This window comes from Pholis gunnellus (assembly GCF_910591455.1).
Source record: "Pholis gunnellus genome assembly, chromosome: 3".
Classification (NCBI taxonomy): Eukaryota; Metazoa; Chordata; class Actinopteri; order Perciformes; family Pholidae; genus Pholis; species Pholis gunnellus.
Genome location: NC_136529.1, coordinates 14,674,872 through 14,699,566, shown reverse-complemented (window position 1 = coordinate 14,699,566; position 24,695 = coordinate 14,674,872). Strand labels below are relative to the sequence as shown.

General features: G+C 41.6%; 4 protein-coding genes across 5 annotated transcripts; all 4 read left to right on the top strand.

Moving 5' to 3' along the window:
• The first annotated feature begins 1,030 nt into the window (after positions 1 to 1,030).
• On the top strand, positions 1,031 to 7,858 carry fbxo42 (F-box protein 42). 2 transcript variants are annotated; one of them, XM_079156451.1, is made up of 10 exons: positions 1,031 to 1,148; positions 2,101 to 2,380; positions 2,596 to 2,712; positions 3,525 to 3,659; positions 4,157 to 4,310; positions 4,435 to 4,545; positions 4,940 to 5,036; positions 5,263 to 5,319; positions 5,444 to 5,560; positions 5,766 to 7,858. In XM_079156451.1, the coding sequence occupies exons 2-10, from the start codon at positions 2,107 to 2,109 to the stop codon at positions 6,822 to 6,824; spliced, it is 2,121 nt and encodes a 706-aa protein (XP_079012577.1). In that variant the 5' UTR covers positions 1,031 to 1,148; positions 2,101 to 2,106; the 3' UTR covers positions 6,825 to 7,858. The 2 variants fall into 2 exon arrangements, with proteins under 2 accessions (XP_079012577.1, XP_079012578.1); XM_079156452.1 differs by having other exon boundaries at positions 1,097 to 1,148; positions 2,159 to 2,380.
• A 1,289-nt stretch (positions 7,859 to 9,147) lies between these two features.
• Positions 9,148 to 13,655, top strand: slc25a34 (solute carrier family 25 member 34). Its single transcript, XM_079157083.1, has 6 exons — positions 9,148 to 9,278; positions 9,646 to 10,400; positions 11,337 to 11,402; positions 12,315 to 12,467; positions 12,583 to 12,717; positions 12,829 to 13,655. The coding sequence occupies exons 2-6, from the start codon at positions 9,900 to 9,902 to the stop codon at positions 13,015 to 13,017; spliced, it is 1,044 nt and encodes a 347-aa protein (XP_079013209.1). The 5' UTR covers positions 9,148 to 9,278; positions 9,646 to 9,899; the 3' UTR covers positions 13,018 to 13,655.
• A 386-nt stretch (positions 13,656 to 14,041) lies between these two features.
• On the top strand, positions 14,042 to 15,918 carry LOC306715843 (transmembrane protein 82-like; the record flags this gene model as incomplete). The annotated part of the gene is made up of 6 exons (XM_079186322.1): positions 14,042 to 14,123; positions 14,246 to 14,318; positions 14,404 to 14,596; positions 14,758 to 15,175; positions 15,590 to 15,774; positions 15,913 to 15,918. 6 exons carry the CDS (start codon positions 14,042 to 14,044, stop codon positions 15,916 to 15,918), a joined length of 957 nt encoding a protein of 318 aa, XP_079042448.1.
• Positions 15,919 to 18,457: 2,539 nt separating this feature from the next.
• fblim1 (filamin binding LIM protein 1) lies at positions 18,458 to 23,841 on the top strand. The gene is made up of 8 exons (XM_079183920.1): positions 18,458 to 18,566; positions 18,937 to 19,306; positions 20,393 to 20,607; positions 21,384 to 21,477; positions 21,567 to 21,736; positions 22,310 to 22,488; positions 22,712 to 22,832; positions 22,936 to 23,841. Exons 2-8 carry the CDS (start codon positions 18,961 to 18,963, stop codon positions 23,044 to 23,046), a joined length of 1,236 nt encoding a protein of 411 aa, XP_079040046.1. The 5' UTR covers positions 18,458 to 18,566; positions 18,937 to 18,960; the 3' UTR covers positions 23,047 to 23,841.
• Positions 23,842 to 24,695: the final 854 nt, after the last annotated feature.

Here is a 24,695-nt window from a genome sequence, read left to right as displayed (position 1 = left end):
CAAATATTCAGCGTAAAAAAATGGTTAGCTTACATTACTAATTATTTTGTGTTGCATAGATATACCTCTTTAATGGAAGACATTAGTGGCTACAAAATAATTGCAGATGTAACACTTTGCCTGCACCACAAATGTCAAAATTGCGGCAGCAATGTTTGTTCTGTCTTTGTCTACACAGTGTTGGCATCTCTCATTCTGCAGGTCTAAACCACGAGTCTTTTTACCCTTTTCTAATAAAGAAGGTGCATGTGTACCTGAAATGTCTGATGATGAAATTGCCATGGTTTTTGGTACTTCATATGAATGACATATATACAGTTACATATTCAAGTGGCTGCCTACATACTGTAATACGATAGGATTTGTGAAATGTATTTGTAAGTAATGATTTCTATTAGTTTATTATTTAATTTTTTGTTTGTAGACGTTTGTACATGATTCAAAACAACATCATCAATATAGTGATTGAAGAATTTGGTTATTATGCAACAGTAAAGAAACCAGTTATATATGCAGGGTTCATTAAATATATATATTAACTTAGTACATTGCATATCAAAACAGTATGGAAGAAACTTTAAATGTTAGCTGGCCAACACTGGAGTATGACATTACAGCAGTATTTTACAGTATTATATAGCTCAGTGCTTTAAAAACAGATATACTACATATATTGTTACAGTTACAGGTGGAGGAGACGTCACTTAATGTCAAAGAACTTGAAGAGTTTCTTTCTATTTTCTTTCTTTGCTACATTTTAAAATTGGGTAATTATATAGGGGTTATTCCAAAAGGTGCTGAGGGCGCAGTGTTAGTTACAGAGGACCCACCCTGGTACCACACACAAACCCACACACAGACCCACCCTGGTACCTCACACAAACCCACACACAGACCCACCCTGGTACCTCACACAAACCCACAGACAGACCCACCCTGGTACCACACACAAACCCACAGAAAGTCCCACCCTGGTATCACAGACAGTCCGCAGCTGCTGCAACGGCGTCGCTGTGCTGCGGAGGACGCTGTTCACGGAGCAGAAGATGGCGACTGTTTGGAGGCTGCAGAGGAACCTCCGGAGCTGATACCGGGGGAAGGAGAGGAAATACACTCAGAGCCCGAAATAGACTCCGTCTACAACAACGGTACTAATAATGCTGCAACAGTTAAGGAGCTAAATTGACAACATTTATCTGACATTAGAGGAGCTAGTTAATTCCTGCTCACAGCCTCTGCTCGTGCTAACGTTAGCATAGATTACCAAGACTGAAGATAACAGTTAGCTAGCTTGTTAGTTGGGTGTAACGTTAGAAGAGACTGTTGCCCTGAAAGGTTCTCGCGACATTGAAATACTTAAGAAGTTGGGAGTTAACACCTTTTGTCAAGCAGAGGTATTTTTAAGAAAACGCGTAAGCTGTTGCTATAACGTCACGTCGTTAGCTAGAGATTCGTTAATGTTAGCCAACGTTAGCTTGATGCTCATGATCAGTTAGCTAGCGTTAGCCAGTGCTAGCATGTATTCTCTAAGGAGCAAACGTTGAATCCAGTAACGTGTCTATGTCGGTTAGTCGGTGTTTTGTAGCATAAGCCAGTGGGTGTTTACTTTACTTAACTTGTCTTGAGTTTCGTGTATTTTCCTAGGTGGTTAGCTTTAGGTGGTATTTAGCATTAGCAACCCAACATTTTATTAGATATGTGATGGCTAACGACAGCTAGTTAGATGTAGCTAACGGTATAAGAGGGACACTCTAGTCTAGAAAAGGCACCACCCGTTTCAGACAATGGATGTGACAACCAAAACTACAGAGAACTAAATGCTTTAAAAAACTGTTATGGGTAACGTCATAGCTTTGTAGTGTCATTTTGTGTGTAAGAACAAATTTATTCCAATTTAGTTCAAAGTCTTTTTCCTCTTTACAGTTTCCTCTCAAAGATCAAATAAAGGACATTTAGGGCTGAGGTGGGTTAGAGTTAGTCTACTGAGTCTATCAGAATACATGCAGATGTGTAATCACTGTTAAAGTGTAGTTAATTGTAGCTGGTTGCAAACATGCTCCTGAACACATATCGCTAGCATGTCTCCCCATGTCTCAACAGACCATAATGTCCCGCTCCCATGATAATGAGGATGGATGCTTTGTTGCCATGGATACAGAGGACGATGGTGCGGAGCCTGCTGGGATAACAGAGGAAGAGGAGGCAAACATGGGGTCCTGCCGACAAGAAGGGAACATGGACATCGGTGCCAAAGGAGGGGGGAGAACAATGGAGGAGTTGCCAGAAGAAGTTCTTGAATACATTCTGTCCTTCCTCTCACCTTACCAGGAGCACAAGACTGCTGCACTCGTGTGTAAGCAGTGGTATCGCCTTATTAAAGGTAGGCCTCATGTTTATGTAGCCTTGTATGAACATGAATCTTAAGGTGGACTGGTTAACCTTATAGTGAGTGGAAGTGGGCGTTGCACTACAGGCAGAGCAGTGAAACAGAGAGGCAACGTTTGATAATGTACTTAACTTTTTAAAGTAATTTAAATGAGCTGTTTATCCACTTTTCTGTGTTCCTGTTGTTTACTAATATTTCATCTCAACTAGGTGTTGCTTATCAGTGCTACCACGGTTTCTTGAGAGCTATCCAGGAGGGAAATATCCAGTGGGAAAGTCGCACGTACCCATATCCAGGAACCCCGATCACTCAGCGCTTCTCACACAGTCAGTACATGCTGCGTTATAAAACTTCATGTTAAAAATGAGTTACACGTCAAGTATAAACTCCCCCCCCCCCCCCCCCCCAGAATATCAAAAATACAGAACGTTTGGTTATGCATTCAAAATCTGAAAGTGTTTCAGTGCAGTTTTAGCTGTGGATCAGACCAGTGTCAGTATTTCTGCTCCATAAAACACAATCAAGAGGGCAACACAAAAGTGTGACAAATGTGTACAAATTTCAAACATCAGTGACAAAACTGACCCCAAATTGCAGAGTGAGAATACATTTTCTTTTCTACCCTGGATCAGATTATCAGTCCAGTGTGCAGTATATATAAAATATCTTCTGCCCTGTGATAAGATTAGTGATTCATGAAAAGAGCGACACTAGACACAACACTGATGATAGATTTAGTGTTACAGAAGTAACACGTGTTTGTTTATGTTTTCAGCATCAAGCTGATGCAAACATTTTTGTCAACAGTTTCTTGTGATAAGCATTGAATTGTACACATGTCACAGTGTCAATTGCTGTAGCTTAATGCACTGACATAAAAGGCTTCTTATCTTGAAGGTTATATTTTTGTTGATGTAGAATAAATCACAATTGTTCTGAACATGTGTACATTTTTAAGGAAGACAGTTTTCAAAAACTAATTCTAACCATACTGTAAAGTCAGCTGTCTTCTATTTACCCCTTTAGAAAGGCAGGGCACTGGTTTGACTGCTCTTGGCACTAAAGCAAAATAAAAAAAGACACCTAACACTGACTGTTTGCTAGAATTTGCTGTTAATTGTTCTTTGTTTGGTTGCAGGTGCATGCTATTATGACTCAAACCAGTCCATGTATGTATTCGGGGGTTGCACTCAGAGTAGCTGCAATGCTGCCTTCAATGATCTGTGGAGACTTGACCTGAACAGCAAGGAGTGGATCCGCCCTTTAGCCTCAGGTACGAATAGGCTGCTAGCAGTGAACAGAAATCTGAACCCTTTTTACAATATGTAGCTCTGGTAAAAAAACAAAAAAAGACTCCATTTGGGGATTATATAAGGGGAACTGTGGGAGGGCAAACCACATTAAGTGAATATAGTAGTCAGATGCTCAGCAGAAGCAGCTGAGAACACAGTATTTGAAGAGGTGGAAATACAAAAAAAGAAGCACTGATGAAATGAGATTGTAGTAAAATGATTTTGCTCGTGCACTTGCATTTTATTTCTGTAAAATATAAAGCTTATTCAGCCTTTTGGGTTAAAATGAAAATTGTTTAAACATTTTTTGTCACTTGAATATGAGGTGGCCAAAATAATTACGTCGTTTTACTGCCATGTTTTACTTTTTTTTTTCTCCACTAACATATTTTTTGGTATATGTTTACTAGATTATTTATACATACATACTACCTCAGACATGTGTAGCTACAATCTGAATCCCTTTTTCCTCCTCCAGGCTCTTATCCGTCTCCTAAAGCTGGGGCAACTCTAGTGATGCACAAAGATCTGTTGGTGCTGTTCGGGGGATGGACTCGTCCCAGCCCATATCCACTGCACCAACCAGAGAGGTTTTTTGATGAAATCCACACCTACTCTCCTTCAAAGAACTGGTGAGAGACACTTCAGCACTGGGAGTTAAAGGATGACGTTGTGACAAGTGACTGACAAACTTTGTACAGTTTAACTTTTGGTCATCATTTCCTCCCTTGTGATTCACTTCTTCTGCTTTCTCAGGTGGAACTGTATAGTAACAACACATGGACCTCCACCTATGGCTGGCCACTCCTCCTCTGTGATTGGAAACACCATGGTGGTGTTTGGGGGATCACTAGGAGCACGGCAAATGTATGAATGTATTACTTGTATTTAATTACACATGATCCAAGCTGAGCTGCAATGATGACGGGGCATCTAGTGTTTGCAAAGGTGTTCTACCTCGTTGTTCGTAGACGGTAAAATTGCTATTGACTCTTCGGGTGTCAGGTAATTGTGAGTATATGATTTACTGAGGTAATGAAGTTACATCACTTTCAGTAATCAACCCCTAGTTACTCAAAACAGAGGACAATAGACTAGAAACCTAAGAGACAGGGAGCTGGAAGCTTAGGAGTAATGCTATTTCATTTTAAAACCATACATATTTCAGCTTTGAGCCTTAAACTTTGTGAAGAGTATATTTGTTAATAAAATCTTTGGCTGTCACACCTCACCATATGTCCCCTCTGATGGTTTTGATCAGGAGTAATGAAGTCTGGATTCTGGATCTGGAGCAGTGGTCCTGGTCCAAACCACCCATATCTGGCCCATCACCCCACCCGCGAGGAGGCCAATCACAAGTAAGCTTCAACATTCAAGCGAGACAAAATTCACCGTTCCTCCTAGTATTAGTGCTCATTTCAACTTTTCTCAACAAGATCTGACAAGGAAGTTATTTAAAGTGTCGCTGGAGTTTTGACCCTTGAAGACTGCTGTCCCATCTCCATGCACTTGACGTGCTGGAAACTTCCACTTAACTTTTTCATATGAAATTAAATGACTACGTTTTAAATGTTTTCTTTTTAGATTGTGATTGACGATCAGACGTTGCTCATCTTGGGAGGCTGTGGCGGTCCTAATGCAGTATGTTTTTTGTTTTTTTTATCACTATAGTATCAGAACAGCACATCAATATCTTCTAGAAAATGTTCCATGTGACTTTAAGTGACTACAGTTTTGACTTATTCTGTTGTCTTGTGTGTTAAAGCTCCTTAAAGATGCCTGGCTCCTCCACATGGATACACCACCATGGAGGTGGCAGCAGCTGAAGGTGGAAAACGAGGAGCATGGGGCGCCGGAGCTGTGGTGTCACCCAGCTTGTAGAGTAAGTAAATATCGTGTGTGTGTGTGTGTGTGTGTGTGTGTGTGTGTGTGTGTGTGTGTGTGTGTGTGTGTGTGTGTGTGTGTGTGTGTGTGTGTGTGTGTGTGTGTGTGTGTGTGTGTGTGTGTGTGTGTGTGTGTGTGTGTGTGTGAGCATAAGAATGATCACTAATGTGTCGTTTTTTCTCATTTTGTTCATTTACCTGAAGGTGGGCCAGTGTGTGGTGGTTTTCTCACAGGCTCCATCTGGCCGTGCACCGCTCAGCCCGAGTCTTAATTCTCGGCCCTCCCCAATAAGTGCCACACCTGGCCCTCTGGGCCCCGAACCGCCTTCCCTGCGCTCCCAGTCTCCTGTTCGTAGCGGGGCTGCCGGTGTTGTCCTGGGAGCCGTCGAAGAGGCTCCGTGTGTAAACGGCCGATGGGGCACGCTGAGACCTCGACCTTCAGCGAGAGGAAGTGCCAGAGAAGGCAGCCCGTCCTCATCCCAACAGCCGTCTCCTTCCCAAGGCCCAGACAGCCCTCCTCTTCCTCCACTTCCCCCCTTGTTAAATGGATCCTCCCCTTCACCAAGAACCAGCCCAGCCCAGGCCGCATCTCCCTCCTCTCGCCCTCTCCCACCTGGCTCCACAGACTATGGCTGGGAGTCTCCCCCTTCTGCCGCTCACCACCCTGAGGTGCCCAGCACCAATGGCCTGCATACACCTCCTGCAGGCTCCCCACACACTCCCCCGGGGGCAGTGTCCCCCGCTGCCTTACGACGAGGTCTGGAGGCAGTGAAAAACAAATCTTCCACATCTTTACCGTCTTCATCGTCATCGCCTTCCCCTCAGACACAGGGGGCTTCTCCTGTAGGAAGTGGTGGAGGAGGAGGAGCGGGTCCTCCTGGAACCCCTCCGTCTTCATCCTCCAGCCCTCCACAGGCTGCTGTAGCTGATGGACACGCCATCCCACCTATTGCACGGCGTCTTGGCCATCACCCGCCCCAAAGCCTGAACGTAGGGAAACCTCTGTACCAGTCTCTCAACTGCAAGCCCATGCAGATGTACGTGTTGGATGTGTCCAGGGCCAAGTCTGCTCGGGTGGTGTCCTGGAGAGTTTATGGGAACGGGACCCCCGCTGCAGTTACAGGGCCTCCTGAGACCAGCCTTCACACAGTGGTACAGGGCAGGGGTGAGCTCATCATTTTTGGGGGCCTAATGGACAAGAAACAGAATGTGAAGTACTACCCAAAAACCAACGCCTTGTACTTTGTACGAGCCAAAAGGTAATGCAGCTCCAGGCGGGATTGGGAAGACAGACTTCACCCTGTCACCACACAAGGGAATTGACACGCAATGCCTTTTTCCTATAGAGAGGATTATGGAAACACAACATAATCATTATTAGATGTTCCACTTCATAAATTCACTATTCTCCCTTCTGCCTACTACAAGCATTCAGAAATAAAACACTTTAACTACACTTTGATAAATACATTTGGTTGAATGAAAATCCTGACGGTGTGTATGTGTGTGTGTGTGTGTGTGTTTGTGACTGCAGTGATTAGAGAGAACAGGACATTATTTTGTTGTTCCCCAAAAGGGGATCAGCCAAACGATAACATTTCAGTTTTTCTGTTCGCCCTCCTCTGAACTCTTGAAATAGAGGAACTCTGGGATAACGGACGCGGAGGCGATTGACGACTACCTTGCTTTTTGTATCACTCTTTAAGCCTGCAATGTTTACATTGAAAACAGTGTGAGTGTGTGTGTGTGTGTGTGTGTGTGTGTGTGTTATGTGTGCACGGTGGTGGTTAAAAGTTGTTGACTAATGTGTGTCAGGGGCCATGGTGGGTGAGAGATGTGGCACTGTACTATAAACATAGTTAAACAATAAAGGCCTCCATGTCTGCTCTGTCACACTGTTCATATTGTTGCTGTTTATCAAATGTTTCTGCTTTTATTTTGACAATTACATTAGTGGCTGTTCTGGATTTTTTAAATCTTGTAACACAATCTTCATCAGCAGATGGCAGTCGCAGAGTTGTCATAGATATTGAGATGTTTATATATTTATATATTGTATTTTTTTTGCATGAACTCAAGCAGACATGAATGAGACCTATGGAGGCAAAGAAAAGACGTAATTATTTGAATTTGTATGAGCAACTGAAAAGCTAAATATGACATTTAACAACTACTGACATTTCCAGTAAGTAATTTAATATAGTACAATCATAAAAAAGACATACAACTTGAGATTCAAAAATCCAAATTGTGAATAAGACTGTGAAACGCTAAACAAACCAAACAAAGTATGGACACCTGACTCAGACCATAGTTCAATGTAATTAAACCCAAACTCAATGGATATGGTGTGATATTGTCGATGCTTGTTTTGAATCCGTGCACCACCAACTCTGTAATCATATCAGCTGCTCTGCGGTGGGAACAATCTTTCTCATCTCTACAGTCATCCCATAAGAGCTGAGGCTGAACTCTTCCTTTGATCATGTGACTCACATAATGTTCAAGTTTAGTATCCTCAGTTGCCTGGATGTTTATGTCTGATTTTAAATTCAATCAATCTAACTTCAGCAACTTGATTTATTTAAGTTAAGTTTTTCTAGTTTTCTGTCTGATTATGTGATAAACGAACAGAACAAGCTGTGATTTGGGCATTTTGAAATAGCTGAACTAAAATGACCAGGGAAACTTTTAAAGATGGATGTTTTTTGTTTTTAATGGTACGAGTCCAGTGGTATTTACACAATGAGGCAGACTATTTAGTTGTTATTCAATTTCCCAACATTAGGTGTTCAGTTTACAATATAAGATTCTAATTATTACGGCTGTTTCCAGAAGAAGTCTTTTTCAACAAATCCATCTGCTGAGGAAGACCATGTGAAACCTTCGACATCTACCGGACAGCTACACATCAATGGTTGTGGTGAGATTGTTTTAGGCCGCTGCTGTCTCCAAGATCAAGAATGAACTCTCAGTTGTTGCTCGTTTATTCATTCAGAGGCCTTGGGAGTGAAATCTGAGTCGTTTAACTTTGTAGAGCTGTAATAGAGCGCCCCCTAGTGGCTCCTTTGCATGCAGCATATAAATAAAAAGGCACATTGATGAGTCATTTCAACAAGTAGCGTCATTTGTTCCAAATGTAATTCATAGCCCACTTCACAACAAATGCTTCTGAACATGTTTATTGTTAACAGAACTACCTAATCATCTCCCTGTTTGCTCTATTTTTCCGCTCAACTTATCTCTAAAACAGTCGTTCATGTAAGAATATAATTGGTTAAATCATTTGGTTCAGAGGTAAAACAGCACAGGTTAGTTTTGTTTTGTTTCTGAGTTTATCCACACTCTCTTCAGCAGATTAACCTTGTTTAGACAGCATGGGTCCATAGCTCTCCTTTCTCCGAGACACCCCACCCCACCTCTTTGAACAACAACCTTTTACCCAGAGAGCTCCTATTGGTCCAGAGTGGGGGCAGTGTGGATCCCAGCCATTTGATTGGTGCAGACTCCAGGCAATGGTGATGTGGCAGGCAGGACTGACATTGTATTGGCTCTGGTGAGAGGCAGTGGGAGGAGACTTTGACAATGAATGTGCTGAGGACACATGTTTACAATGATGGGGAGAGGGGGGAAATGGAGCTGCAAAGGATCACTAAACACTGAGAGTTTCTGAATGAAGTAACCAAATTCAAGAGATATTTTATAATTCTTCAAAAGGCACGTGAGAGGAGTTTTCTAATTGACTGTGTTTGCCTCTGGTACTTGTACTGTGGCTGTGTGTAGTTGTATGCTGGTTTGAATGAATTGGAGTGGAGTGGCGTGGGACTTGTTACGGTCAGGTGATCTTGTGTGTGCAATTGTCTGCTCTTAAAAATGTTCTGTTTTATCAGGTGTAGTAGACAGGTTTCTAAAATGTGTCTGTCATGTGAGCTAAATCCTGATGTTTCCATTCCAACAGGAACTCTTCCTCTTTGACACACAAGCGCTCTGTCCTCAGACGTAGGGCTGAGCCTTGTGTAAACTTTCCTGAACTCCACAATTGAAAAAAATGTTTACTTCAACATGAATACATGTTCTCTTGCAGATGGTGCAGACGGTCAAGAAAGCTCCCTGAAAAGGTCTCTGCGGAAGGACACCAAAGAGGCACATTGACCTGCGCTCAGTGTCACGGGAGAAAGATGCAAAAAGATGTCAAATAAGTTATCACAAAAGCTGATAGCATTTGTTTCTGACTTCATTGTTCTGTAGCAAGTGCCACACCCTCTCTCTGTTCCCTAACAAACTGACAAAAGGGGGACAAGTCATTCCAAGAACTGACAGAACAAACACTTCACAGGGATGCCCAGTGCTCAGCTGCTGAAAACTCCACCAGAAGAGTCTGTGTTTGGTACCCAGCTTTCCCACAGGATGGCACCCACTGTGTCTGCTGTACCCCGTGCCGTCCTGGGACCCTCGCCCCCCCCTCCAGGTGTCTGGCCTCCTCTGGACTTTGCCCTGGGCTCTCTGGCCTGCTGCGCTGCCTGTGTGTTCACCAATCCCCTGGAGGTTGTGAAGACCCGTCTGCAGCTTCAGGGAGAGCTGCGTGCACGGGGATCCTACCAGAGACACTACCGCGGAGTCCTGCAGGCCCTCTGGGTGGTGGGCCGCGCAGACGGCCTCCGGGGCCTGCAGAAGGGGCTCTCAGTCGGGCTGATGTACCAGGGTGTGATGAACGGTGTGAGGCTGGGCTCCTACTCCTACTGTGAAGCTCTGGGTATCACCTCGTTCCACGGGGGCAGTCTTCTGTCAGGGGCCGGGGCCGGGGCGCTGGGTGCCTTCATTGCCTCTCCTGCATACCTGGTAGGTTTACTAAAAGTGTCTCCTCTATCGCAGGGGTCTTCCATCTCAGGGTGCATGTCTGTGAGTTTTGACAGGCGTCACAAATGTCTATTTTTATCCGTGACATGACATGAGTGTGTGTGGTTAGTCACCTGACGTCTACTCTAGTTTATGAAAGAATACAAGATCAAACAATATGATCTCAAGCTGACTTAACCATATCTTGTCCATATGAATGAGTAATATATATATTTTTGTTATCCATCTGCCCCCCCCCCCCCCCCCAAGCTGTCCACATTAATGTCCCATTCAGTGTTTGTCAGATTACATGCAGACTTACTCTGCATCTATAAAACCAGACAAGACTCATAATATTTTGACATTCACACCTTTGTCAAATGTCACTGTCTCGTGATTTAAAGCACAATATGTGAACGTTCTCTGCACGTCCCTCCTCATTCGAGAGGAGTAGTGTTTTTGCTTTCCTGCCTCAGCTGTCATTTAAAACCAGCTCCAACATTTTGCACCGTCATGGAAAGACCATATTGTTTTACAACACGTTTATCTCTCTCACTAAATATAATCATGGCCGTTGCTTCAACCTACCCACTGCTGCCAAAATATACAGCTCCTTCTGGCTCCTTGCTGTTGGCAGCGAGTGAAGGAAAAGAAGGTTGGCTGAAGGTTATTGACATTCTGTACGAGATCGAGTGGAGAGACTTCTTGGTTTTGTGCGAGCCATAACTGCTGGTTGATCGTTGAGGTTTTGTGCGAATGAATCACTGAGGAATATGTAAAGACAAGTTTGTGTTGTATGTGAATCGCACCTGGTAAGCATTGGCAGAGCTACCTGTTATTGTTGCATAACTCATGCTGGCATCGAAGACATCAGCCGACTTGGTTACAACAAGTCTGGTTTGTCCCTACTTGGATTGATTTTTGGCCTTTTCTTCATAGGTGAAGACTCACCTGCAGGCTCAGACTGTGGAAGCCATAGCTGTAGGCCACCAGCATAACCATCTGGTAAGACCGACACGTTCATTGTAAGACACATGAAGACACTGTGTGTTGTTTTATCTGGAATTATGTCATAGTAAATATGTACCACACTGAACATACTTCAATATAAGTAAAAGTATGTAAATATTACCAGAAGAATTTACTTAAAGTATCAAAAGTAATGCAGAGTGTTATATTATTTTATATTATTAATTTGAGACTGCTGATACAGTTAAAGTTTACGCAGAAAGGCAGAGAAATGTATGCATTGATCTTGTATTTTGTAAGCAATACCTGAAAGCACACCCACAGTCCACCCACACTGGTGCTTTCAGTTACTGTCTAATTAGAGGTTCTCTCAGGATATTATGGGTGTGGATACGCTGCACTTGACTGAGCAGCTCCCTCACCCTTCTGTTGGTTATGTTGAACCTCTCATCTTTCCCTGTTATAATTGTTATCTGGCAAATAAATGTGTTATAAAAATAGAGAACAGCATTTCCCTCTGAAATGTACTCAAGTAGACGTATAAAGTTGCATAAAATGGAGATACTTACGTACAATTTTGTGATAAATCTACTTGAGTAAATGTACTTACGGTCCACCCCTGATAGATACTTAATTTTGGTGTTTAAACTTTGTACTGGTGCCTCATAATGTTCATGTATAATTTGTAGGGGTGGATAAAAACAAATACCGCTCTGATCACAAGACCCAGTGGTCTCAATGCACATTTAAACACGTAACATTAGTGCTTTGCTACTTTGCACTGGTATGACTCAAAGTTGTATGCATGAAAAAAGCTTTAAAGTCCATCAGAAACACATTTCTATCACTATTTACTACCACCACATGATAGAGAGACATACACTGTATCATTGGGTGCTATATCTGCTACTTCCAACACACCAATGCCTTTGCTTTCGTCCATTTCAGGGAGCCTCTGATGCCTTTGTTACCATCTATAGAAGAGATGGTTTAATTGGTCTTTGGAGAGGAGTGAACGGGGCCGTGCCTCGAGTCATGGTGGGATCAGCTGCTCAACTGGCAACCTTCACCTCGGCCAAGGAATGGGTGTCACATTCCCAGGTATACGTGATAAACAGCTGACATTTTTACAGCACATGTACCCGAACAGTTGCCGTCACGCTATAAGCCAAGCGTCAAACCTCAGTTCATAATCCGTTCATTTCTTATCTTGCAGTGGTTTAGTCCAAACAGCTGGCTCATAGCTTTGATAGCCGCCATGATCAGTGGAGTCGTTGTGGCGATCAGCATGACACCGTTTGACGTCATTAGCACACGGCTCTACAACCAGCCAGTGGATGCGTTTCGTAAGGTGAGTTTGAGTGACCTTGTTTCATCAAATGAGTCATTGCTCTCAACAATGGCACACAAGATGAATCAAATACATACTGAGACTTACTGTCTTCCTTCTCTGGCTGTTTAGGGGAGTCTGTATCGTGGATTTTCAGATTGTTTGCAGAAGGTGTGCCAAGCCGAGGGCCTGCTGGGGTTGTATAAAGGCATGGGCCCTGTCTTCCTGCGCTTGGCCCCACACACAATGCTCAGCATGCTGTTCTGGGATCTGATGAGGCAACAGACGGTGAAGGACAACCAGAGCCAGGGGAGGAGCTAAAACATCCCAATCATCCTGCACATGATTGACTGGACTCTGGACATTGAATTTAATGCAAATGTTTGACATTTTGGTAAATGTGCTTATTCGCTTTCTTGCTGACAGTAAATAAGCGTATTTCCCAAAATGTTGAACTATTGCTTTAAGTGAGACTCACTCTGTCTGACAAATGTTGCACAAACTCTCACAAACATTTTCAGGAGTTCCTATAACGTTTTTCAAATATATATGCTGTTAATTTCACTTTAATACCTCAAATGATGAATTTACAAGCAATAGGCTTTCGTGTGTCGGCTGAAATGAGAGAAGGGAGACCCGTGTGCTTCCAGGCATATCAATTGAATGCCGATGAGATGAAGAAAAAGACTGGATTATAGAAACATAAGCTCTGTGTTGTTTATAGCCCAGTATGACTGCTGTCACAGTTTAATACATAATTCTATTTGCCTTGTATGTTATATGTAAAGAAAAACATCTGATGGGATTGTTTTTATTTACTGACATAGTGATTTGAAGTTTTTATGTACAGAAATTTAACCTACGGGTACTTCAAGCCTTTGAAAAACATTTGATGATGATGATAATAATAATAATAATAATAATAAAGTGTTTTGTATAAAAAGCATTAAATACATTTGATTTTGTATCCTCTTGGACTCAAGTGCTGCATATTTGAAATGCATGATATCTAAGACGCATTGTAAGCAAAGTGTGCTTTTCTTTAAAGCCATTTAAAGGGTGTCTGATTGCTCTGTTTTTGAGAAGAGTCTCACATTCTTTCATCGGGAAATGATTAGACCGACAACCATTCTCTGATAACATTTGACCTCTGGACCTGAAACACAAAGCCCACTCAGACCTGATGAGAAAGAGGAAATAAAGGCAACGTGACGGTCGGGTTCACAGTAATTCAACATTAACTGACTTGTAGTTTCTGATCAGGCTCTTAGATTGAAGTAGCATGAGCGAGAGATCAGAGCACTTTTTTGTGTTTCCTTGTTGAGATATTACAAGGAAAACAAACATGTTTTTTTCTTTCGCCTGGATCACGGGAACCTCTGAAATGACATCTTTTGATTCAAACCCAATAGACTGTTTTTTTCAAGGTGAGTTGACGGTATGTTTTTCTTCTTCATGACACTTAAAAAAAAATCTAAATTCCCAGAACTTCTGTAAAGTAGTTTCTTCACAAAAAATGTTACACTGTGATGTTATTTATGCTTCAAAGGGCTCGTGGGCGCATGTGGAATATCAGTGCTGTGCCATTTGATGAGAGTTTACAACCTTATTCAAACATGCAGGTGAGCTTTTTCCATAAAAAAGGAGAGAAATCACATAATGTATTTAAGTGAAGTATATTCATGTCTAATATTCCCTTCTACACAGTGATTCTGAGACGGAAACTGAAAGCAAACAGAGTTTTTTCTCAGCTGGCTATCTTCTGAGAGGGAACTGGATAACAGTTCTGCAGTTCTGGTTCCTGACGGTCCTCCTGTCTCTGGTGGGCTCGAGGGTTTCCTCTCTGATAGTGCTGGAGTTTTCTCTCAGAGCTGTTTCTGCCTGGGCATCAGCAGGACTGGTGAGTTATCAAATACATAAACAGAGCAACGGATAACTCATTGATTTAGACTTGTTTTATGCGCGTGTACTATCGCCGTTTGTTCTTGTGTTCAGATACAGATATTTCGACACTGATCTGAATTTATTTTAACCCACACTCTTGTGTCTATATGAACTAAGGATGCCAAAGGCAGAGGCATAGACCTGCTCCTGACCCAGTGCCAGTTTTCCCTGGGATGCGGCCTCACCTGTACTCTTGACTTCCTCCATCAGGGGGCTCTACACAGCTCCTTTAGCTTGTTTCTGGCAGCTGCTCTCAGCTGGGCACTGGCCAGTGCCAGCCACGGTGTGTGGAGGCATGTGGCCAGACTCTACCCACTACATAGTAGAGAGCGTTACTGTGGGAAGTGCATCACCCTCCTGGCCTCTGGACACACCATACTGGCTTCACTACAAAGAGCGGTTGTCTTGGCCTTTGCTCTAGCAGCTGTGGCTTCCACCGCCACGGTTTATGACCACTTCCTGTCCCAGAAAGATGCTCTAAAGTTTTGGACTCCATTGACACTCTGCTACACCATGTTGTTGGTCTACATTCAAGGTGATCGTCTGGTCAACCATATAGGCAATGATAATGGTCCTTTTAAGAAGACTTCTGGAGGAAGAAATATTTGAAATGAGATTAGATAACTTTATTGATCCCGAGGGGAGAAACTAGTTTGGTCACCTAGTATAGTGACAGATAACAAAAAGACGCAACTCAGTCAAATAATAGACAACAAATGAAAGTAAAAAAATGTAGGCCATTAGTGATGCAACTGAAAATGGAACCAATAATATGAGGCCATATAAAATATATATAAATATAAAATGAGGCCAAAAGAAAAACAATACATATGAGACAAACCATACAAATGATATCAAAAGCACAACCCGTATCTCAGAAAACAAGCGAGAATCATGTCACACGGCACAAAAGATCTTTCATCATTGTTGTGTTTTTTATTTTGCACAGAGGATCAGCAGCGGCAGAGTGGCAGGGAGGCCCTGCTGCAAACTGTCGTGATGCGACTGGGAGGCTTACTGGTGCTCATGTTGATGGTGGGCGACTGGTCTGATGTCCTGCACGTCCTCATCAGTTTCCTGGGTGAAGCAGTCTGCCTGCTGCCCTCTCAGGACCTGCTGAAAGCTGCGTTAAAGGTTTTCCACAAATATATTCTATGGTTCCCCTTTTTTTGCATTTAAACTGCCATTTCTACAACATGACTATTTCTGGATTCATTGTATAAATGTATAGAAATGTGAAAATTACATTAATTTGTCACGCTTCACCTTTAGGAATAAGAAGACACAAGCTTCAGAAAACGAAAACAGAGCTCCAGTCACAAAACAAAGGAACTCTCAGTGAAAACTTCATCAGATGACAGTTAATGATGCACCGGAAGTCTACCTCAAACACCAGAAACTACCTCAAATGTCAAAATGTGCCAAAACTTGATGAATAATAAAAGTATCATTGTGCGCTTGTGATAATGTGTCTACTTAACTGTTATTGAGTCTTATTTTAAACAGAAGGAAAGAATAAGGAGTTTGTAATTTTGTACCATTTATTTCCAGTATTAACTTAAAGATTTAGCCAATGTGATTATTGATATTATGTTGTTTTGATGCCTCATGTAATGGAAGACATACATGACAACGTATTGTCAAGCTGCTCATTACATAAATTGTACTGAAGATGTTTTTTTTTAATCTATAGAAACAGCATAATTATACCAAATAAATGAAATAAAGCCATTGATTAGAATAGAGATGAGCATGAAATGTACACAATGTAAACAGAATGAACCTCCACCAGTACAGGGTGAAGGCTTGTCAAAACATGTATTTTGAAATGGTTACAATCTTTAATAAGTTCAGAGATGGACAGTATTTAAAAAAGTACTCATTGGTGTAATTGAGGGGCTTTTTGAGGCTCTTTTTACACATTAATTCTGGTTTAGCTTAAGTTGATCAAATCTTCGACAACAACTACACATTTTTGGAGCCGTATTCTTTGAGAAATGAGAAATGAATGAATAATACTTGAAACACATTGATTAATAGCAGAGACATTGGTCAGTTGAGTGACCAAGAGAGAATTTTATACATGGAGATCAGTCAACAAAAAGCTTGCGTGACAAACAGCAGATGTGAAGTTTAAAAGAAGTGGGTATGAGGCAGTGGGTTCTAATGAAATACATTATCCAGTTGCATTATGGGAAATGTAGGATCTTGCTTTTTTGGAGCTAGACGCTTAACTAAAAGTCAGAATACTTCAGCCTCTGTCTATCACATTCTCCTTAACTTTATTGCCTCCTGATCTTACTCCTACTTGAGGTATTTTGGTAAAGTAACTATTTCTCCCTGAGAAGTAGTTTTTCCACCCCTGCAGATGTTTGCAGTTAGGAAATCAACATCAATTATATTTGTAAACATGCAATTGTCATTGTTTTTTCCTGTCTACTGGGGTTCTTCCTGTTCCGTTCCCTTCATTCTATCTCAAAAGTTGTCCTGCTCAACCAAGTATATAAAACTTAAAAGCTGAGAAAATAAAACATTGTGATGTTGATGAGTGATTTGAAAAGTCATGCTGTAGAAGCAGTGAAGAGGTTCAGAGGGTTTGATGAGGATTTAGGCTGTTGGGGGGAGGAGCATGGAGGTCTGGGGATTGTGTCATCAGCAGGCATGCTCCCTCCTGCAACCGTGACATCACTTCAGCATTCCTTTCCACAGAGCTGGAACAACAGAGACCCCCATCACTCTCCTCATCGCCGTCTCCTGTTAACCCTCTCTCTTCTTCCACTCTGACACATATTCAACATGTAGTTTCTCACTCTATCCTCCCTCTTTTTGACTCTCAAGAGGGGAGTAGACCTTAAAAGGTTTGGCTCCAGAAACTAACCACAATATTTGCTGATCAGTAGACCTGATATTGCTTGGACTCACTCCGGTGGAGAGCACCAAACACAACAAAGCAGCTTTTTCATGGCTCTCACAGACGCCCCCCCCCCCCCCCCCCCCCCCCCCCCCCCTGCCCTCTCTCTCTCTCCTAATACACCAATATCTCCTCTTGCACAATGCCCTGATTCATTGCACTGTAATGCTGCGGCTCCTTTACGGCTGCTTTCAACCAAGGAAGCTCCATCAGCAGAGCCTGATGAAGTCCACCCCATATTATCAGACGTCGGTGGGGCACAAATGGAAGCAATGCCATGAGACACTGATAGTGAGTCAAGGCTAAAGTGATATAATGTAGTGGGGGAAGGGAAGAAGGAAAGAGGGAGAAGAAAAAGGAGGCAGACTCAATGAGGGAGGTAGGGAAAATAAAGCTGACAGAACAATAAGGCAGAGCTGCACAGGAGAGAGAAAGAGGACAGTTTGAGATAGAGAGTTTATAGAAAAAGGCAGGTACAGTCACATCCTGCTGGCATGCAAAAAGATAAAGGAGTAGGAGGAGCAAGTGAGTCTTTTTGAGGGCAAAGACCTTATGAGATACTTTATGATATTGTATATTTCATTTGTAAAAAAGTCTGACTTTGCTCTTGGTTAGTTTGCCAACTGTTGACTTGCATGACTTTCTTTGTGTCTCTACATGCATGCATGCCAGTGTGTTTGTGTGTGTTCCTGCCAAGTTTTCATAGTGGATGCATGTGTCATGCTTTTTACTGCACTTTGCCCGAGATTAACTGTTCACCTTTTACGGTCGGGAGGGAGGTGGTATTGTCAGTCAGCCAGAGAAGGAGGAGGGGTCGACGGACGAGAGAGTCTGGGAGGGAGGCGCAGAAGGAAAAGGAGTGGCCTTCTGCTGATAGTCTCCCTCTCTACCGGAGTAAAGTATTCTCTCAGTGGCAGCTTACAGGAGGGAAAACACAGCAGAAGTTTTGAGATACAGAGCAGGGAAGGAGAAAGAGGAAAAGACTGAGCTGTCTCCAAACCGCTTTTTCTCACAGGTATGTAAAGGCAGCTCACAGCCAGAGTCAGTGGGTTTAAAGGAAACAAATGATTCAGATGTGTGCTTGCTGACTCTTAAACCATTCATTATAGGGAATGAGAGCTGTGAGTGTGTGAGTTTACCTTTCTAAAGTGATAGTGAGCGCACCCACAAAGTTGACTGAGAGGGTGTGTACACTTAGATTCAACACTATTGACATGAAAGGAAAAAAATATGTCAAGTTCAATATCATTATGTCTTTTTACACTCTGGTTGCTCAAGATCAAGTAGTGTTGAGTCTGTGGTGTGTTCCTATGATTCCATAGAACTATAAAACATGTTGCAAGCAGTCTTGAGGGCAGATAATAACTGTTTCGTCTTCCTTATAGGCTGTATGTGGGTTTTATACAGTCATGGCATCAGCAGCTCCACCAAAAAGGGTGGTGTCTTCTTTCTTCATCACTCTGGCTGCTCCACATCGAGCCACTGTAACACAGCAGCAGCCCGTCCTCCAAGCTCACAGTGGTGCAGTTAGAGACAAGCCGCACACTGCTGTACGAGTTAGCCCGAGCGACAACATCCCCGCCGTCAGACACAAGAAAGAGGATGACCAGCAGTCTGAGTCTTATGGCAGCATAGACAGCAAAGGCCGGACTTTCAAGGGGGCCACGGCCCGAACGTCAGACCCTCAGAGCCCAAAACCTGCCCAACCCAGACCCAGCAGAGCACAGCTGGGAGGAGACGATCGAGGTGCTGCAGGTATTCATGACTAAACCTATTTTTCATCTTGGATTTAAGGCAAACTGGACAAAACTTAGAGCATCTGAAATACATGCAGAACATGTCCCTCTATGTAAGTGATGCCACCAGGGCCTGGCTGACCTTTATAATGTTTTAGACCTGTCCTTCCACAACTCTGTTTTGGAAGTCTGTTTTTGAATCATTTGTTGAGGTGGAGGGATTCCAAAACTACTGTATATGATTGCTGCTGTTTGTAGGATGCTCCCCAAATACAAATGACATTATATTGCTTTCCTTCTTTACAAGACCTCTGATATTGTTTAAAGGGTAACACCATCGCGTTTACACATTGAAGTCTGTTTACAAGGGAGTCAAACTGTCTATCTGAAAAGAAGTTAAGAAATGCTGATAATTTGCCTCAGGTGATGTCACTCTTCAGTGTCTTCAGGGGCTGAAGACAACGAGTTTTAAAAATTTAAATAATTTTGTGAAGTTAGAAATAAATGAGTTTAACAGATTGCTGTAGTCCGCTATCCTTCTCAGCTTGAGGCTAGCGGCTCGAGGCAAGATTAACTGCCACTAGCATAACACCACAGACTGACAGCGATCAAGCTGTATTGTGGGTAATGTGGGCACCAGGTTGTGACAAGGAAGAAGAAAGTGTGGGAAAAAAACGCAATAAAAGATCCCGACAGCGTTATAGGAGTGCAAACGCTAAATTGAGTATTACTCTTTTAATTGTAAACATTCTTATCTCCTCTTTAGCACCGGATTCAGGATGTATTATATGGTATCAGGCTGGAAAAGATAAAGTATTATCTCAGAAGAACAGCTGCTACATTTGAACACATCTGGCATGTTATGAACATGCAGAAAATGTGTCACTTCAGTTTGACAATGAGAAGCAAAACACATGCTTAGAAGACATAACCTCATACGCTTCTATTCCTCACCTTTTTATATTCATTTAATATTATCATCATTTTTAATATTTTCTACTTACTGTATATTCCTGATGTTCAGTGCTTACTTGACACTTAAATAAAAAGCATCTGTATAAGTTGCTACCAAGTGATTCAAAATATATATATTTTTGTCAAACAGATCTCTTCCCTGCTCCTCCTCCTGCTCCTGCTGCTGCTGTGCTGCCTAAAGAATCAGCACTTCCACCTCCTCCTCCTCCTGCTGCTGCTGCTGCGCTGCCTTCATCTCAGGGAACATTGCTCTCTGAAGAATCAGCACTTCCACCTCCTCCTCCTGCCCAGACGCCTCTCTCCCACCCTCTGACCCCAGGCCAGCAGCCAGTTTACAACAGAGAGGTATGCAGACTTCTGTCCCAGTTGCATCACTCAAATGTTCATGTCTACCACTGTCATTTACAGTTTTAAACACTTGATCACACTTTTCCTCAAAAAACTTTGCCTACTGTAGACAAGTCATTTTTTTTCCCCACAGTGAAGGATTACAACTTTCCACAACTTTTACAGATCCTGTATTATGATGTGCAGTGGTCGTAAGGAATAATCTGCAAAACACATTATGAAGGAAAAGACAGTTATGTTTTAGATATGACTGAATGATTAAAAACACTTTCCAAGCTGTAGATATCTTTATATGTTTAGTTGCCATCTTTGCAGGCCCATCTCTGTGCAAAACAATTAAAGTGCCGATCAGGAAAATGGGCTGAGTTACAGCAGGAGGTCTAATAATACTTTCTCTTTCTTCTACCTATATAATGTATCTCATGTTTTATTAATGTTTTGTTTGTGTTTTCAATATGTTGGATAAGGGCTTAGCAAAAAATACTTGTATACCCCAACTATTTTGGTTATCTAATTCCTTCAGAGGCGCCTCATATTTGTCTTTCTGTAAAGAAATGTACTTTTGTTATTATTTTAGGTTTAAATTGTATTTTCTACCTCTGTTCAAGTTTAGTAAAAATTGCTTGAATGGGTTTAATCTTCCAATATTTGTATTCGAGCATCAAACATGACCACTGTTTGTTCAAAATCAAGCATTTACTTCAGTGTGGGGTTCACCTTGTGAGGCCAAACTCAAATGTGAACTTACACTAACAATGTGCTTTACATTTGAGGTGGAAACGAGCACACAATCTAGTGGGTTAAACCAAGATGAACAATCCCACGGGATCCATAAAAATGGCCAAGACTCGAGCAGGGAGAGTAGAGGTAACGTGATCTCTAGTTACACATTTACCGCTTAGGCAATACATATAAATGTAATCCGCTTTGTAATTTGATGTTTGTGTACCATGCAGATGTGTGTGGCTTCTGTCGGAAACCCGTGGCTCTTTCTGAACCCGCAATAGAGGCCTTAAACAGGACGTACCATGACGGTTGTTTCCAGTGTAGATCTTGTCACATTCCCCTGGCTGGTAAACAGTACTACAACAAGGCCGGCATCCCACTCTGTGATGACTGCTACCAGGTAGATCAAAGTCAATACAGTTGCACGACTGGATGTTATTAAAGCTGCAAATATTAATACAATCTTTTTAAAAGGACCATACCAATGTTGTTGCATTCTCATTAACTTCAAATGATGTATGTTTTATGCTAACTGTTTTCTAAAGACTGCTGTGAATTCTTTTTATATTGTGGTTTTCCCAAACCCTCCATTTAGCAATTGGTTTCCCTTACTTTTACTACAACATGAAAATCAACTTGCACAGTCGGGAAATCTTTCCATCACAGTCAACATTATGTCACCTGTTCTTAGGATCAATGTTATGTTAGTGCACGGGGTAGTTAGACTGAATTCAAGTCTAAATGACATGTACAAAATAAAAGTAGCACAGATGTTCATTATAAAGGAATTACCAATCCGGTTTGTATTCTTTGCAAAGAGAAAGTGGGAAAAACTATTTTTTTAAACTAAGCTGTCTTTTGGAGAACAGTCACACTTAAGTGGTTTGCATTGAATGAGTTTAACAATGGAACATGTGGTATTGTCTTTTAATACTGCAATGTATTCCATTAACCATTTATTTCTGTCTCTTAGGCCAGCCTGGAACTTTGCTGGGCGTGTGGGGAGGTTATCACAGACCAGGTGATCCGTGCACTGGAGCGAGTGTACCACCTTTCTTGTTTCACCTGTGCAACATGTAAACAGCAAATTGGGGAGAAAGCTTTTGCTCAGGGAGAAGTTGGAGAAGTTTATTGCCTCCAGGACTATTACAGGTATGAGTGTTAACAATTATGGCAAGCATCACACGACAAAATGTCCTGTACACAATTCACCAAAGAGGTTGGGTGTAACATTTCCTGAGATAAGACATCAACAAATTGCTTTTGAAGCCGTTCTAATGTGTAAATCACTTTCACTGTAGACCTACAACACAGGGTTGCAAAACTCACTCTTGCTTTGCCTCACTTTCTTTCTTCTAAAATGGTGTCTTTAAAGGAAGTATGCTCCAAAGTGTAACGCCTGCAACCAGCTAATCATTCCAAAAGATGATGGTACTGACAGCTATAATGTTGAATGCCTGGGACGCTCGTACCACGAGAACTGCTACAGATGTGAGGTAGGCATTCTGCACGCAAACAGTGTTTACTAAACAGGCACACTGATAGGAATGCAAACACACATTAATCACCCTCTAATCAAGTATTTTCTGTTTTCTGCAGATCTGCGTCATCCAGCTCTCTCCTGAACCAAATGAGCACGGCTGCTATCCTTTAGATGGGAAGCTGCTTTGCAAATCTTGCCATCTGAACCTGGTTTCTGGCCAACACTAACAGTGGCCTTACAGACCGAGATGAACTGCAACTGATGGAAAAGTGCCACGAGTCTAGATTCAAAGAGACGTCGCACGGGCAATGTGCATGACTCTGGAATAACAGAGTCATGCACAATAATGTGACGCATCTTTTTCCTATTGAACAATAATGAAATATGGCTTTTTTCTTCTTCTTTTTTTTCTTTTACAATATATCATGCTTCCTGAAGATTCTTCTTTATTCTTTTATACTTGATCATTTTGCACTCAATAAACTACCAAATGTACCAAATATATTTATGCAACAGTCATTGCAAAAACGTATGGCAAGCATTATTTGAATTCTTGTAAATCTCAATCAGTTTCTCAATGTCATTAACCCTTTATATAAAAAAGAAACTTTATATTAAAAAAATGTTTATATAAAAGTAAACTAATATATTGTATCTTGAGGCAGGCTCCAACATAGCATTTGTTAAATTACACATACACTATCAAAAAGTAATAAGATAAGAAAATCGACAACAGACATTATAGATTTATAAAATAATGTGTAACAGAGCACGATCGTACTTCCTAAAGCACTCAAAACAAAACTAGAAAGTGCGTTTGATGTGACAACACTCTTCACTGGACCACAAGGCCTATATTGACTATTTTTGCCTCAACAATAGAACCATTGACATTAGTTTACAATTAAAGCATTAAAGTCTCAGTCGGATTGTTTTTATATTTATGTTCTGTGTCTCAAAATGGCTTGTTTGTGGAATTATATTTCTTTGTATCATAACATTTATTAAAACATTCTTGGGGAAAGAAATATTTCGTCATTTACGTTTTTATTCACCACTTTTTTTATTTACTATGTAAACATTGCAATCTTTTCTGTCTGTTTTTTGCAGTAGGACTATTTAGAAATAAATTAAAGAAACACCCCACCCCCCCTGATCATTTAATACACTCTATTCTAATATTAGCTAATGTTATCAAAGTTTAGATAGATATTGTTGTCAGACATTATGAATCTCTTTGCTTACTTTAGGAGTCTTCTCTACTGGTGGTACTGTTCAATTCATATTTACCATCATCACTTTGTGGCCACAGTGGCCGTTGTTCTGCAAAATGTAGCGTCTCATTTAGGTTGCCCATTAAATCCAATTCTGTTTAATGAGAGGCGAAAGGGGGCAAAGGGTAGGAACCTATTCTGGTGACCCTTTCTGACCAGCTCTGACATCCATGCAAAGACACTTACAAGAAGGACTTGAGGGCCGAACAACACGTTAGTGATGAGCCAGAATGTTTCTGGGGTGGCACACACACATTGAGTCTACTGATCAGTTTTGACCATCTATTTTTAAATAATTTATCAAGCTAAAATAAAAAACATTTGTTTCAGCTAACTGTGATTTGGTGCCTTCTTTTCTTTATCATTATCAACTGAATATCTCTGGTTTTCAGCCTGTTATGGGACAAAACAGGCAGTTTGACGACGTCATTTTTGGATTCTGAAAATGTGATAGTTTCCACATTCGCATTTTATAAAACTAATAATTGATTAATTGAAAAATAATGATCGAAAGACTGCCAATAAGCCTAGTTTTAGCCCTAGTTTTCTCTTACATGCACCTGCTATAGGGTACCATTGACTGGGTTGCAATAGTCAGCAGC

Bases quoted from the DNA above. Each gene is read 5' to 3' on its own strand.
- fbxo42 (XM_079156451.1), top strand. From the start codon at position 2,107: ATGTCCCGCTCCCATGATAATGAGGATGGATGCTTTGTTGCCATGGAT. The intron at 2,713-3,524 runs GTCAGTACATGC...GTTTGGTTGCAG, and splicing joins CACTCAGCGCTTCTCACACA to GTGCATGCTATTATGACTCA. The intron at 5,561-5,765 runs GTAAGTAAATAT...ATTTACCTGAAG, and splicing joins GGTGTCACCCAGCTTGTAGA to GTGGGCCAGTGTGTGGTGGT.
- slc25a34 (XM_079157083.1), top strand. From the start codon at position 9,900: ATGCCCAGTGCTCAGCTGCTGAAAACTCCACCAGAAGAGTCTGTGTTT. The intron at 11,403-12,314 runs GTAAGACCGACA...CGTCCATTTCAG, and splicing joins GCCACCAGCATAACCATCTG to GGAGCCTCTGATGCCTTTGT. The intron at 12,468-12,582 runs GTATACGTGATA...CTTATCTTGCAG, and splicing joins AATGGGTGTCACATTCCCAG to TGGTTTAGTCCAAACAGCTG.
- fblim1 (XM_079183920.1), top strand. From the start codon at position 18,961: ATGGCATCAGCAGCTCCACCAAAAAGGGTGGTGTCTTCTTTCTTCATC. The intron at 21,478-21,566 runs GTAACGTGATCT...TGTACCATGCAG, and splicing joins CTCGAGCAGGGAGAGTAGAG to ATGTGTGTGGCTTCTGTCGG. The intron at 22,489-22,711 runs GTATGAGTGTTA...GTGTCTTTAAAG, and splicing joins TGCCTCCAGGACTATTACAG to GAAGTATGCTCCAAAGTGTA.